The sequence below is a fragment of the Notamacropus eugenii genome, chromosome 2 (genome assembly GCF_028372415.1).
Source record: "Notamacropus eugenii isolate mMacEug1 chromosome 2, mMacEug1.pri_v2, whole genome shotgun sequence".
Classification (NCBI taxonomy): Eukaryota; Metazoa; Chordata; class Mammalia; order Diprotodontia; family Macropodidae; genus Notamacropus; species Notamacropus eugenii.
Genome location: NC_092873.1, coordinates 203,690,715 through 203,706,949, shown reverse-complemented (window position 1 = coordinate 203,706,949; position 16,235 = coordinate 203,690,715). Strand labels below are relative to the sequence as shown.

At 35.3% G+C, this 16,235-nt stretch overlaps 1 protein-coding gene across 9 annotated transcripts in view; it reads left to right on the top strand.

Moving 5' to 3' along the window:
• Positions 1–16,235, top strand: part of TBC1D32 (TBC1 domain family member 32) — a 230,718-nt gene that overhangs the window by 173,605 nt on the left and 40,878 nt on the right. For 5 of the 9 annotated variants that reach the window (XR_011974491.1, XM_072643167.1, XM_072643169.1 and 2 more), the window contains one exon: positions 645–785. Coding sequence is in view for 6 of the 9 variants with exons in the window: in XM_072643167.1 (XP_072499268.1) it covers positions 645–785 (141 nt within the window). In the remaining 3 variants the exon portion in view is untranslated. Of the gene's footprint in view, positions 1–644; positions 786–6,175; positions 6,232–10,558; positions 10,728–16,235 lie in introns of those variants that run through there. The other 4 variants (XR_011974492.1, XR_011974493.1, XM_072643170.1 and 1 more) reach the window with 4 other exon arrangements.

Below are 16,235 nucleotides of genomic sequence, written 5' to 3'. Positions count from 1 at the left end.
TCTGTTTTTGTTGTCACTGTATCTCTCCATGCTTTGAATTAATCCAAAAATTTATTGAGCAATAAAATCATATTTAGCTGCACTAAAATATCTTTAACCTTTAAAGTATGAGTCTTTTCTGTCTTCAACTAATATATTTCCTATGCTAGGCAGTGCAGACAATATAGACATATAGAATAGATCACCTTTATGGTAGGAGAACTGATAGCTGCTGAGAGCAAAAAAAAATTGAAATTGTTTTTATCTCATCTTTTAAAATTCAGTCAGCATCAAGGGCATGCAGTTCAGAAAATATAATTAACAAGACTGATCACATTCATTTTACTGGACTTCTTATATTAAAGGTGGTTGTTTTTAATTCAGCATAAAATGATACTATTACAGGAAGCCAAAGCTGGCTAGCGCATTTTTTTCCTTGTGTATATGAAGAGTGTTTATCTCCCTAACTTTTGTCTTTCTATACTGTCTAGTATTCTTAATTTTAATTTATACTGAGTTTCATAATTATAATATATAGTAATATATTTTATTTCTGTACTACCCCATTAATTACACAACAGCAATTAATGTGACAGTACATAAACAAGTGCATATTTGATTCAGTCAACATTTTTACTAATTCTCAGTTTCTCTTTTTCACTCAGAAATACCTACCTACTGATATCTCAGAGTCTGGCATACATCCCATATATTTTTGTGGTGCTCATTGTATTGAAATGGTGCTGAAGACTGAGGTTCCACTTGTCTTTTCAGCTTTCCACATGTCTGGATTCAGTCCATCACAGGTAAACACTTCAAGAGACTTACTTTGCTTAACTGATAAATCAAAGATACTTTTTTAGAAATCAAATTCTCAGTCTTGCAAAATATAGGAAATATATAGAATTATTTTTATCAATAATACATATACTTCATCTTGAATAAGCCTATCCATATCCATCATTTTTTGTTTCTTCTTTATCAAAAATCAAAGTAACACATTCTTTTTATCATTATGGAATTTTGGACTAGTTGACTGGTAAAAGTCCTTCCAATTTGATTTAAAGATTCTCTTATCCTGGGACTCTGTCACAGTTTGAGGAAGGTAAGGTCAGCTAGAGTAGAACTTAGAAGAAACTATGTTCTTATCCTTGCTCTGTCACTAGCATTTGGTTTAAATTAGACCAGTCACAAACCTTCTTTATGCCTCAGTTTCCTTACATGTAAGGTTTCTTTAAGCTTTAAGGCCTTCTGGTACCATGACTGTATCCCTGTGGGTTGGTCAGGGGAAGGAGCTTTGCATCCATACTTTTATTTCCCTGGCTTCAGCTTATTCTGTCGCCCCTAGGGTTGGGGCTGCTGTGTTCCTGGGCTTAATTAAAACCAAACAAACAAATATGTAAATGAATAACAACAACAGTAACTAAGTGTAGCGCTAAAATCTTACGCTCCTGACTTTACTTGACCCTTTTAACCTTGATGTTATATTCTGAACTTCTTACTCTTTCACATCCAGCATATTTAATCGGTTGCTGAATTTTGCCATTTCCACTACCACAACACCTTCAAGTTCAATGCCTCTTCTCATACAGCCCTAATATTGGTTGAGGTTTCATCACTTCTTGACTGAACTATTGCATTGAATTCCCACTTGGTCTTCCTGCCTCAAATTGTTTCCTTCGCTAATATCTCCTCTACACAGATGCTAAAGAGATTCTTTTTTTTCTTAAGTTTAAAGCTTACCATAGCACTCCCCTCCTTATTAAAGTCCATTGAATACCTATTTCTTTGTGATAAAATAGAAACTTGGCTTTGGCTTTTAAATTTCTTCACAATGTGGCTGCAACCTTTCTTTCTAACCTCATTATATGTTACTCTCCGTCTTTTACCCTGTGGTCCACGCAACTGGCTTTCTCTGTTTCTCACACATGGTGTTCTATCTCTTCTCTATGCCTTTGTTTGGAAAGCACCCCCTTTCATAGAATCCCTTACTTCTTTCAAGATTCATCTTACCCACTACTTTTCATACAACCCCTTCACTTGCTAGTGCCCCCTACCTTCCTCCCTAAGTACTATGTATTTGTTTTGTATATTGTATGTGTGTACATACACATTGCCTCCTCCAGTAGAATGTAAACTCTTTAAGAATAGGAACTGTTTTAATTTTTGTATCCTCCCAACCTAGCATCTAGAACTAGGTTCTGGTATGCACATATATATGATTGATTGGCTGATTGATTGATTTATCTTTTACCTAAGAACTATATCTGGATTGGGATTTGTGGGACCTGAGTATCAGTTAGAGACAGTCAGTTAAATATGTTTAGAGAAGCCCAAAGCTCTTTTTACATATATGTATAAAAGTCTTTGTACATATAAGGAAATCAAAAAGAATGAATCTAAATGTATGTTTTTCATAGGTATTTCTTCTCATTATGAATTGTCAGGTCATATTTCTACAACAGTTGCTTCCAAATCTTAAAGGATGGCTGGGAAGAAGTGGGCAGAAAAAGGCCCAGTGGATTGAGTTACCCTCCTGTCTGTGCCACTATGTGCCAGGCACTGTGCCAGGAGTTGAGGATACAGAATCAAAAAGGAAACATTTTTTGCCCTCAGGGAGCTTATATTCTAGTGTGGAAAACATACGAACATTTAAGTTGTATATGTACATTATATGTGTGTGTGTGTGTGTGTGTGTCTCTGTCTCTCTCTCTCTCTCCCTCCCTCTGTCTCTCCTCCCTCCCTCCTTTTCTTTGTCTTAACAAAAAATGTGGTGTGTGTGTGTATATATAAACACACACACATATATTTACACACACTACATATAGTGTGTATATATTACATAGCATGTGTATATATTGCATATACAACATTGTGTATATATACACTACACACACATATATATAATATGTGTAAACATATATATTTATAGAAAGAATATAAATATATATTATATATGTACACATGTTTAAGATTATGCAGATACTATATGTATATATTATATATTTTCTATGTATGCGTATATACATATACACATATACAATGTGTATATAATATCTGTGTATATGTGTAGGTGTGTATGAATAATAATCAGATAATTTTGTGAAGAAGTCACTATCACCTGAAGTAAGATTAGTAAAGACCTAGGAGGTGATGTTTGGACTGAATTTTTACTCTGTTTATTATGAGAGATTATGAGAGATGTCTATAAGATGAATTGTATTCCAGGAATGAGGTATATAGACTGTGCAAAAGCATGAAGGTAGGAGATGTTAATGCCTTATCATAAGGATGATAAGATCAGTTTAGCTAGACCATACTAGTACTTAAAGGGGAATAATCTATAATAAGCCTGGAAAGGTAGGTTGAAACCAGGTTATGAAGGATGACTTTAAATGTCAAACAGAATAGTCTGTGTTTGATGCTAGAGGAAGTAGACTTTACTGAGCAAAGGAATTATGTGGTAAGACCTGTGTTTTAGAGTGATCTCTTTACTAGCTTATGGATAAAGGATATTAATTATGTTGAATAGCATATGTCCATTTTTATTTTGAAAAAAAAACTCTTTTGGTGCTATACTTTTACTTCATATATTGACCCCTAGCACCAGAGCACTAGACTTTAGGATGTGCCCAAGAGCAGGTACACCAGGCTTTGTCGCAGGGTTATTCTTTGCATATTACAATTCATATTTTTCTCATAATGCCACCATTAACTACTGAATCACCCTTTATTATCTTTTCATGTGCAAAGGTGTTTTTAAAACTCTTAGTGGAGAAAAATGTATACCTTTACTAGGTGACTCAATAGATATTAATAAAATTAAGTGAAATTAATTCAGCTGACAGTTATGTAACCTTACATTTCAGTTTAAGTTGTGCAGGTAGTAAATTAACATAAACAATTTAACTAACAAAATAGGGTTGTATATTTGATAGAATGCTGTCTTGGAATCAAAAAGGTCAGGGTTCAAGTACTGACTTAGACACAATACTGCCTGTGTGACTGAGCAAGATATTTTACATTGCATTGCTGCAGGTCAGAGGTGCCAGACACAGTGAGGGCTCACAAATACTTTGGAATGCCCCTGAGCCATGTTAAAATGTAATTGGGAAATATTTAGTCAAGTAAATAAAAGTATAACAAAGCATAGATGATATTAATATGTGGTTTTCTAAGTTAGCATTTGGCCCACAGAGATCCTCATGGATTGTTCAATGGCCACTGGTTCTATTTGAGTTTGACGCCACTGTTCCAGGCAGCTAATTCCCTCTAAGTTTAATAACAGCCACTGATCTCCTTTGACACAGGATTCCCCTGAGGGAGTTCCCTACGCCAGTGAATTTACAGGTCAGGACCAATGAACAATATAAAATACTCAATAATGGTTTTTCGTGAAGCATGAAGTTGCTCATTCACCTTAACCATTTTAGGCTAATCACTTCATGTTGCTAATGTGAAAAGATTTTAGGGAAACTTCTATTCTTTCCTTTTAACTTTTCTTGAGTGATGTGGACAGTTTATATAAATCTAGAATCACATGTCATGATGTGATATAATTATATGGGGAATAGTTTAGTTACTGAATTGTTATTGCCTGTTCTTCATTTTACCATCCCTGGTTTTATACTTGTAGAAGATAGAGGTAAGCAGCTAAACCCTGCATAACTTTATAGAGGAAAGAAAAAGTTCCTTTTCCCCTTCCCAACCCCACTTTTTAACTCTTTTCCTGCCTAATCTTTGTCCTTAGATGCAAGTTTGGAAATATTGTTTTCGCATTACAGCAAGTCACATTTTCTTATGTATTGTAAACTTTTATTTTCCTTCCTTATCAACCACAGCAAGTCTTTGAAGACTTGAAAATGCAGTTAGTTCTTGGAAATGTTAGTTTCCATAAAAATTTATATGAATAGCATTTTGTTTCTGTTTCTCTTATAGTATTGTTCCAACTAGCAATCATGTTGTTAAAACGAGTATTTTTCGTTCTACAGGAAAAATACTGGTAAATTTTTAAAAAATCAGACATCAGACCACATACATTTTCTATTCAAATGCATTTTCATTCCTTTCAGCAGCCAAAATGAATTTAACTATTTAATCTGGAGAATTAACTGAGCAATAATGATTTACAGAGAGAGAGTCAAACGACTTCAATGACACACTGATAATGTGAACATTTATTAGGTAATATAGATAAAATGCTTTGAATTCCTCTTATAAAGTACTATATAGAATACGAATGCTAAGAACAGTTTAATTCACTCTTAGGATAACTTATTCTAATTCCCAAGATAATACTTAATTTTCAGTACTGTCATGACATCTTTTTGAGGCATAATTTAGGCAATAAGTATACATTGTATAGGAAGGATTATAAGGAAAAGCAATCTTTCTCTATTGTGTAGTGCCTGGGAAGGGGAAAGGAACAATTTTAGGGCATTCACATTTTGAGAATTTTTTCCACTTTGTAGCTAAAACAAAGTTTCTTTTGATTAAATTTCTGGCTGCCTTTTCCTATATAAATAGCCTGATATAATTATATATTCTGTATTTTAAAATTAAACTGATGAAGTGACTTAATTCATATTTATATACAACACACGTCTAATGTTTAAATCCGTCTTCACCTTAGCACATTACTGTTCACATGAAATATATAGATAATTATAATAGTCCTCCATCCAGTATTTTAGAAGAGACATGATTTTGATGGAGAGGGCCCTCCTGCTACCAATGTTGATGATAATTTCTTCATCTTTTAGTGCAAACTATTTTCATATATTGCCCTGGCCAAAAGTAATTTGTCACCACCTCACTAACTTTCTGGTGGCGAGTCTCTCCAAATGTTAATACGCCTTTTTTTTTTTTTTTTTTTTTTTTAAAGCCTAGTGCACTCTTTTATAGCCCCTTACTACTTGGTATGCCTGCTGTACTTTGACATAGCCTTTGAGAACTGTCACCTCTCTGTCATGATACATCAAAATAAGACTAATATTTATGAATAACATAGTGTTATATGTTAACGAATAATAGCATTTTTATGGTAGTATAGAGGTTCCCAAAGTAATTTCACATTTCCCATATCATTTAGCCCTCACAGCAGTCGTATAACCAAGACAGGGCAAATATTTTTCCCATTTTTCTAAAGACTTGTATAAGGCCACAGGAACTATTTGTTCTCTTTTTGCATCCTTAGTGCTTAGCATGCAGTTGACATTTAAATGCCTGTTGATTGATTGATTGATTGACTTGGTAAGTAATCAAATCTAGACTAAAAATCGCTGTTTACTGATTTTTGCTTAAATACTCTTTCCACTCCTTCCATTCTCTGGACTCTTCTGTGATATCCTCCTGTTTATTCTCCTTTTTTTTTTTTTTAAATTATTATTTATTTTTAACACAGTTTATAACAGATAAAGCAATTCCAACTTTTGGTCAGGTGATACTTCTTTTTAAAGCATTTACAATATGGAACACAAAAGAATTTTTTTTTAAACATTAACCAACTGAGACACAAATAATATTTATGTTGCTAACTTCATAAGCTCTTGACCTAACACAGTATTACTAAGAATTAAAGGACCCTAACTTATGGTTGTTGGTGTAGAGTCCTATGCCTAACAGCTTAATTGTAGACAACCTTGGATGTTCCTCTACCCATAATCTATAATTGAATAGATCTGGTATTAAGCTTACAAAACTTTTGACTACAGGAAATTGCCACCAAGAGTAGGGACATTACAGGGATACAATATCTCCCCAACTTCATGTCAGATCCAGGCAGGGTTAGATTATCCACTTGCATTCAGTCAGGCTTAAAGTCTGCCAGGTGTCAGTGGGGAAATTGAGTCAGGAGAATCCCACCTCAGCCCATGCTGAACAGCCACTTTCCCACCCTTCCCTTGAGATCATCTATGAAGTTCATACCAGCATCTCATGAGCTTACTGGCATCATGTATTGGAGGCTCAGATCACCTTTCTTGCTACCCACACCTGGAGTTAGACTCAGAACAGTCACTTAATAGTCCCATAGCATCTAAAAATGGCAAGTTCCAATAACCAGGTTTCAAATATGATTATAGTTTCACTTTGGCTAAGAAACATCTTTTGAGGCAAGTCTTAAGTGGCTTACATGCCTTTCTAAACATGTTCTAGTTCCTGATTAAATGGCAATCATAAAATCAAATTTACCATTAAAACCTTGACTTTTCCATCAATGCCAAATTTTACCTGAGGTTACCTTCCTTTAGGAAATTTAGATTGAAATTCTTTTCTCCAAACTAAAGATGTCATTGATTTATTCTCAGTAATTAATTCGGTCTATTGTTTTAATATTAATTGCTTTCACCTCACTTTGTAACATGTCCAATTTTTCTCCCTGTCACTCCCCTCCCCCTGCTACCTAATACCTTGCATTCTGATTACTCCTTCTCTCAATGTACCCTCCCCTTCATCACACCCCACCCCTCTCCTATCCACGTCTTCTCTCTTTTCTTGCAGGGCAAGATAAATTTCCGTACCCCATTCCCTGTAGTTCTTATTTCTCGATTATATGCAGTAAAAATTCTCAACATTCGTTTCTAATACTTTGAATTCCAACTTCTCTCCCACCCCCCTCCCTCCCCAGCCCCACTGAGAAGGGAAGCAATTCAATACAGACTAAATATGTGTTTTGCAAAAGACTTCCATAATAATTATGTTGTGTAATATTAATTATATTGCCCTCTGTCCTACCTTATCCCCCCTTATTTTTCCCCCCTACAGTTGACCTTGTCCCTTCTCGAAGGTGTTTATTTCTAGTGTCTCCCTTCTCCCATTTGCCCTCTCTTCTAACATTCTCCCCACTTCACTTGTCACCTCCTCTACTTTCCTGTGGTGTGATATAAATTTTCATATCAAATTTAGTGAGCATATTATTCCCTCCTTCAACCACATGTGGGGAGAGTAGCTTTATTTTTTCCCCCTTTCCTCTTCTCCCTTATCCCCACCATTGAATAAGATTTTTCTTATCTCTTTTATGAGTTATAGGCTGCCCTGTTCCATTACTCTCTTTCTCTTCCCGGAATTTTCCTCCTTCACCCCTTAATTTTTATTTTATTTTTTTGTGTGAGTATGGATATCATCTCTTCTGATATAACACACCCTGTACTCTCTATCTATGTGTGTGTGTGTGTGTGTGTGTGTGTGTATGTGTGTATGTACAATCTCTCCAACTACCCAAATACTGAGAAAAGATTCAAGAGTTAAAAATATTTTCTTTCCATGTAGTAATGTAAGCAGTTCAGCTTTAGAGAGTCTTTTATGAGTTTTCTTTTCTGTTTACCTTTTCATGCTTCTCTTGATTCTTGTCTTGGGAAGTCAAATTTTTAAATACAGATCTGTTCTTTTCCTCAACATGAATTCTTGAAAGTCGTCTATATCACTGAATGACCATTTTTTCCCTTGAAGTATTATATTCGGATTTGCTGGGTAGGTGATTCTTGGTTTCAGTCCCAGTTCCTTTGACTTCTGAAATATCCCATTCCAAGCCCTTCAGTCCCTTAATGTTGAGGCTGCCAGATCCTGTGTTGTCCTGATTGTATTTCCACAGTACTCAAATTGTTTCTTTCTAGATGCTTGCAGTATTTTCTCCTTGATCTGGGAACTCTGAAATTTGGCCACAATATTCCTCGCAGTTTCTCTGTTCGGGTTTCTTTCAGAAGGTGATCGGTGAATTCTTTCAATATCCATTTTGCCCTCTGATTATGTAACATCAGGGCAGTTTTCCTTGATAATTTCATGGAAGATAATGTCTAGGCTCTTTTTTTTGATCATGGCTTTCAGGTAGTCCAGTAATTTTTAAATTGTTTCTCCTGGATCTATTTTCCAGGTCAGTTGTTTTTCCAGTGAGTTGTTTCACATTATCTTCTATTTTTTCAAATTTTTGGTTTTGTTTACTAACTGCTTGGTTTAACTCATAGTCATTCGTTTCCCTGAACTCAGTTCTCTCTTTCAACGAATTATTTTGTTCAGTGAGCTTTTGAACCTTCTCCTCCGTTTGGGTAATTATGCTTTTTAAAACCTTCTTCTCCTCGTTGGCTTTTTGGACCTCTTTTTCCAATTGAGTTAGCCTCTTTTTAAAGCTGTTATTTTCCTCAGCATTTTTTTGATTCTCCTTTAGTATGCAGCTAACTTGTTTTTTAAGGTCTTCTATTGCCTGAGGTCAGTTTAAGTTCCCTTTGGAGGCAGAGGCCTTGACTTCCTCTGACAGTATGCCTTGTTCTTCCTCATCTGAAAGGATGGGGGGAGACACCTGTTCCCCAAGAAAGCAACATTCTATGGTCTTATTTTTTTCTCTTTTTTGGGCATTTTCCCAACCAGTTACTTAACTTTTGAGTTTCCTCTCCACAATCTCCTGGGCTCCAGCTCTGACAAGCCAGCACTGGGGTCTGAGATTCAAATGAGCTGCTTTTAAGTCTCAGGACTTTAGGCAGGGGCAGGGCTGCTATTCAGTGTGAGATTAAGATCAGCTGCTTAGGTAGGGGCAGGGCCACCACACCTCATGGGCTTTACTATGAGGCCTTCAACAATGGATACGGAATACTGCCTGCTTTGGGAACCTTGTCTGCTGCTGCCTCTACTGCTGCCTCCTGAGGAGACCTGAGTTATGGGGATACCCCACTCCCTCCCCTCTCAGCCAGCTGAAAAGACCCTCTCACTGACCTTTGGCACCTGTGGGTTGAGGGATCTGCACTGCCGCTGGAGATTCCATCCCTGAAGCCTGCTTGGACCTGCTCCTCTCGGTGCTGCATGACCAAGACAAGGCTGGGCTCTGCTCCGTGTCCGGTGCGCGACAGACCTTTGCCGTCAGTCTTTCAAGTCTCTCTGGGATAGAAATCTCCTTCACTCCATTGTTCTGTGGCTTCTGCTGCTCCAGAATTTGTTGAGAATTCTTCTTTACAGTTATTTTATGGGCTGTGAGGTAGGAGCTAGCATATGTGTATTTTTCTACTCTGCCATCTTGGCTCCTCCCCCCGATTATTCTCCTTCTTTCAAGTTTATCCTTTCTGCAGTATCTTTCACATAGCTGCCATCTGATGTTTCCAAAGTACAGGTCTGACTATGTTATTTCTCTGCCTAAACAGTTTTAGGGGTACCCTCTTTTGCATTTAGAATAAGATACAAACTTATGTATTTATCATTTAAATCCCTTTAAAATCTGGCTTTGGGGCAGAGTCAAGATGGAGGAGTGAGAGCTTGAAATTTTGCCTGAACTCTTTCACATCTTTTTTGACAATGACCAGTAAAGAACATAAATAGACCAAATTTTGATTGAGAAAGCCAAGAAAAAGCTATTTTTTCGAGCCAAGGAAGCTTAGGAAGATAGAGAGGTCTGTGGGAGCTGACCTGGAAGCAGCAACAATGGAGCAGCAAATGGAAACAGTAGCAGTGGGAAGCAGCCCAGCACCCAGATATATTAAGGGGATTTGCCACCTGAGCAGCAAGATACCAAAAGATCTTTGTGCTAGCACTGGGCTTAGGAATGGATGCCATTTGGCATCTCAGTCTCCAGTTACCCAGTTCCTGCTCACATTTCTAGGGCCAAAACCAGTGGTTGCAGTTTGAAGGGAGGAAGGACCCTGCATGTGTAAGGAACAAGAACAAGTTCGAGAAGTGTAGCAGTGCAACTGTGAGCCCAAGAAAAGAATGGGGACCTAGTTCTAACTTTTAGTCCATATGATGGAGTGGTGAGACCTAGACCCCAAAAGGTAAGGACCATGTCTCTGGAAGCAACCCAGAATCTCAGTAAGTCCCTGTGAGAAAATCTTTATTATAGACACATACAGAGTTTGACCCTGTAATTCCTCAGATAAAGGATAGTGGTCCAGGCACCAGCTACCTCCCCAAGGACGATGTTTCTGGAAAACCTTTGCATAAACAGAACTATCTAGTCCCCTCAACAAAGTTGTCTGTGTTGACTCCCTGAATTTTCCCATACAATCTAGCACCCAGACTACTTGCATAAGCTGACCACTCTCTAATCCTTCCCCATCACCTAATTAACACATGTGGCATTCTTTTCACTGTCCCTTTTCTATATATGCTTTACCACCACCCCATCACATATTTAACTCTGCAGTGGACTAAACCAGGCCTGGAGACCAAAACCCAGGAAAAGTCAACAGTTCCATCACTCTGAACATGCAGAACTTGCAATGTGCTAACTGTGATTGAATCCAGTAGCAGTTTATGGAAACTCATCCATACACAAAACTAATCCAAACTGGGGTAGGCATTTAAAGACTACAAACTAGAAGGGCAGTGAACAGAGCTCTCTCTGGATCTTAACATTTTGGTAACACCAAAAATGTATAGGCCCCAAGACAGATGAGAAAACAGCACAAAGGCAAAAAAAATAGAAGCTCAGGCCAGACATCTACCCCACCGCCTTTACCCCTATAACCCTGGGGTCACCTGAGCCCAACTCTAGTATAAAGTCCAAATCAAGCCAAAAAGATGAGCAAACAGTAACAAGAATCTGATCATAATAATCTGCTGTGGTGACAGGGTACCCTAAAACAGAAACCCAGAAAAAGATAATGACTTAAAAAACAGAAAAGCAAAGCCTCGAAGAAAAAAAATGCAGATTGGACACAAAATCCACAAATATTATAAAGGAAGAATATTTTTTTTAAAGAACAAACACAAGAATTTCAAAATCAATTAAGAATAATAGAGGAAAAATTGAGGAAAAAAATGAGAGCTATGCAAGTGAAAAGAGAATTAACAGCTTGGTGAAAAGAGGCAAACAAAATACTGAAGAAATAAATTCTTAAAAATCAGAATTGGCTAAATGGTATAAGAAGTAAAAAAAAAAAAATACTGCATAAAATAACTCCTTAAAGTTAGAATTGGCCAATGATTCCATGAGACATCGGGAAATGATAAAACAAACTTAAAAGACTGAAAAATAAAGAAAATGTGAAATGTAGGAAAAACTACTGACTTAGAAAGTACATCACAGAGAAATAATTTAAGAATCAGTGGGCTTCCTGAAACAAAAAATTATTTAGGAAATGTACTGAAATATGTGTGTATATACACATCTTTTTGCAAGATATTTTAAAGGTAAATTACCTAGATATCTTAGAACTAGAGGGCAAGGTATAAATGAAAAGACATCACCAGTTTCCTCCTGAAAACCATTACAAAATGAATGAAAACTCCCAGGAACATTATAGCCAAAATGAAAACTTCCAGGTCAAAGAGAAAATACTATAAACAACCAGAAAAAATATTTCAAATACCATCGTGCTAGTCATAATCACACAAAATTTGGCAGCTGTTACTCTAAAAAAAAGAAGACTTGGAGCATGATTCCATAAGGCAAAAGTTATGATTATCAAGAATAATTTAGCCAGCAAAACTGAGTATATTTTTACAGTAGGGAAAAAATAATATATTTAGTGAAATAGGACTTTCTAGCATTTCTGATGAAAAGAAGACCTGAATAGAAAATTTGACATTCAAGCACAAAACTCAGAAGAAACATAGGAAGGTAAACACAAGTCAAATGATAAGGGACTCAACAAGATTAATCTGTTTACATCTGTGGAAGATGATAAATATAACCCCTCAGATCTTTATCATAACTTAAAGCTGTTAGGAGTCTATTTATGGGTATGATTTTATTATGTTGGTATGATCTCAGGAGCAGAATGGAAGAGCAAAAAAAGGGATGTATTGAGAGAGGATAAAAGGGAGAAGAAGAATGGGGAAAATAATCTTATATAAAAGGGTGCACAAGGAATAATTTATACCAAGGAAGAGCACGTGCAGGTCAGGGATCAGGGGGAGAGAGGCAACACTTAAGCCTCACTCTCATCTGAACTAGTTTAAGGGGGGAATTACACACACACATATGTATGTATATTATGTATATATGTATAGGTATATGTGTGTGTGTGTGTGTGTATAAAAATACACACACACACATACACATAGTTGGGTACAGAAAATCTTGCCCAGTAGGAAAGTAGGAGGGAAAGGGGTTAATGGAAAGGGAGTCAAGGTGTGATAGGAAGACAGGCAGATTAAGAAAGTCAGCACCCAGGAGCAAACAGATTGTTGAGGAGGGAACAGGATCAAAAAAAGGATAAGAGAATAAGATGGAGTGAAATGCTCAGTTAGCTGTCGTAACTGGATGTAAATCATATGAACTCACCCACAAAGTGGAAGAGGATAGCAGAATGAATTAGAAACCAGAATTAAATGTTATTTGTAAGAAATACATTTATAATAAAAAATACTGAGAAAATGAAATTTTTTGACTTCATTTTGTAATTGATTCTATTCTGTATCCGCACCAACATGTTTTAAAATTGCCTGTCATGTTTCTTTGTCTTTGAGGTAACTTCAGAAGTTTGTCTTCTGTCTGAGTTAAGTTTAAAAGTTCCATGGTCCTACAAATCACTTTTAATTAAAGAAAAGTTATCTCTTTATACTTGTACAATTAATATTATCTATATACCATTAGTTATAAAACATAGATGGGCTCACTCAGCCATTCTAAGCAGGATGGAGGGAGAGATTGTAGCTAGCCCCTCATTCCAGACTTCCATTCAATCAAATTATTTTCATTATTTATGATATTTCAGACTTTGTAATCTATCATATTGTTTTTCATCTGTGCTTCCTATTCTTTAGTCTCTATATGAAGACTAGTAAGCGCCACCAAGTTTTTTCACTTACTCAAGAACTGAGACCTCTTTTATTGGTAATTGATAACCTTACCTAGAAATTGAACATGCTCAGGACTTTTTACCTCAGTTTACAATAATTTCAATCACAGCAATACATACAGGGTTAAAATAAGGGGCTGAAGCAAAATATAGTATATAATTCTAGCTGATTTTTTTTAAAAAAAGACAGGGGTAGCAATCTTGATCTTAGATAAAGCAAAAGGAAATGTTTAATTTCAGTCACAGCAGTACATAGAGACTTAAAATAAGGGGCTGGGGCAAAATGCAACTGTAAAATAAGCAAGAATGAAATTTAAGAAATGAATAGAATTTCAGAAAGTTTAGATAGGATTGGCTTCCGAAGAATGTTGAATGGAGGAGAAAGGAATATTTCTATGTTTCAGCTCTGCATACCACCTTCACAATAAATTGCCATGTATTAAGATATTAAAATATTATAAACAAATGCAGGAAAGTAAAAATATTAAATGCACCTTTTTCTGACCACAGTGCAATAAAAATGCATTCAGTAAAGGGCCTTTGGGGCATAGATTAAAAATTAATTGGAAGCTAAGTAACCTAAGGAGTTAGTGTGAGGGTAAAAGAAACAAAAAAAGAACAAAGTATAGAAACAGTAATTCCATTAAAGATAATTACAATACTGAGACTACATACCAAAATTTGTGGCATGCAGCCAAAGTAGTGCTGGGGTAAATTTTATATCTGCAGACACATCAATAAGAGAGAGAAAAACCAAATAAACATATTGGGCACGTAACCAAAAACACCTAGAAAATAAAATTTAAAACTCAATTAAACACTGAAATAGAAATACTGAATATTAAGGAGAGATTAATAAAATTGGAAGTTTAAAAAATTAAATTAATAAGTAAAAAGGAACTGCTCTAAAATAAAGAACAATAATAATATAGGTAATTCACTAGCCAATTTGATTTTTTAAAAGAAGAAAATCTAATTGCCAGTAATAAAAATGAAAAAGGCAAATTTCACAGCTAATGAAGATGAAATAAAAGTAATCATTAAAAGCTATTTTGCCCAAACATATACCAATAAAGTACACAATTTAAATAAAATGGATAAATATTTACAAAAATATAAATTACTTGTATTAACAAAGCTGGAAATGGAATACTGAATACTATTGTAGAAAAAAAATGAACAAACCATAAATGTTTTTCCTAATGGGGAAAAAATAAAACCAAACAAAACAAGGCTAGATGCATTTACAACTGAATTCTACCAAATATTGTATCAAACATTTAAAGAAAAATTAATTCCATTACTACATAAACTTTTTGAAAGAATAGGTAAGGAAGGCGTCCTACCAAGTTCTTTCTATAACAGAAATATTGTCTGATGTATAAACCAGGGAGAGACAGAACAGAGAAAGGAAATGATATACAAATTTCCCTAATGAATATGGATGCAACAATATAAAATATACTGACAAGTAAATTAAAATGATATGTCACAAAGATCATATACTATGGCCAGATTGCATTTATACGAGGAATTCAGGGCTGACCCAGTATTAGGGAAACTATAAGAACAATTGACCATGTCAATCACAAAGATTGCAAAAATCATACGATTATTTCAATAGACGTAGAAAAAGCTTTTTGACAAAACAACTCTCATTCCTGCTAAAAACACTAGGAAGCATAAGAAATGGAGCTTTTCTTAAAATGATCAGCAATATCTATCAAAAACTAAGAGTAAACATCATTTGTAGTGAGGATTAACTAGAACCCTTCCCAGTAAGATCAGGGGTGAAACAAGAATGTCTTTTATCCCCATTACTAGTCAATATTGTAATAGAAATGTTAATTACAAAAAAAAGACAGGAAAAAAAGTTGAAGTAATAAATAGGTGCAGAAAGAAAATTATCATTTTTCACGGATATTATGATGGTTTACTTAGAGGACACTAGAAAATCAACTAAAAAGTAGCTGAAATAGTAAAAACTTCACGAAAATTGTAGACTATAAAATAAACCCACATAAATAACCAGGATTTCTATACATAACCAACAAAACCTACAAGAAAGAGATAGAGAAATTCCATTTAAAATAGCTACAGACAGTGTAAAATACTTGGCATTGTACCTGCCAAGACATAGGAACTATATGAACACAAATACAAAGTATTTCATGCAAATAAAGATATCTAAATGTTTAGAGAAATATTAATTGCTCATAGGTGGAGCCAATATAATAAAAGTGATAATAATATCTAAATTTTCTTATTCAATGCCATACCATTCAACCTACCAAAGATTTTTTTTTTAATTGAACTAGAAAAAGTGATAAATTCACCTAGAAAAACAAAAAATAAAATATCAAGGAAATCAATGATTAAAAAAATAAGAAGGAAGGCAGTCTAGCAGTATCAAACCTCAAACTATTACAGATTATCAAAGCAGTATGGTACTGGATAAGAAAACAGTGGTTGAATGGTGGAACACATTAGGTATACAATATATACAAGCAAATGAGCACAGTAACCTGGTGTTTG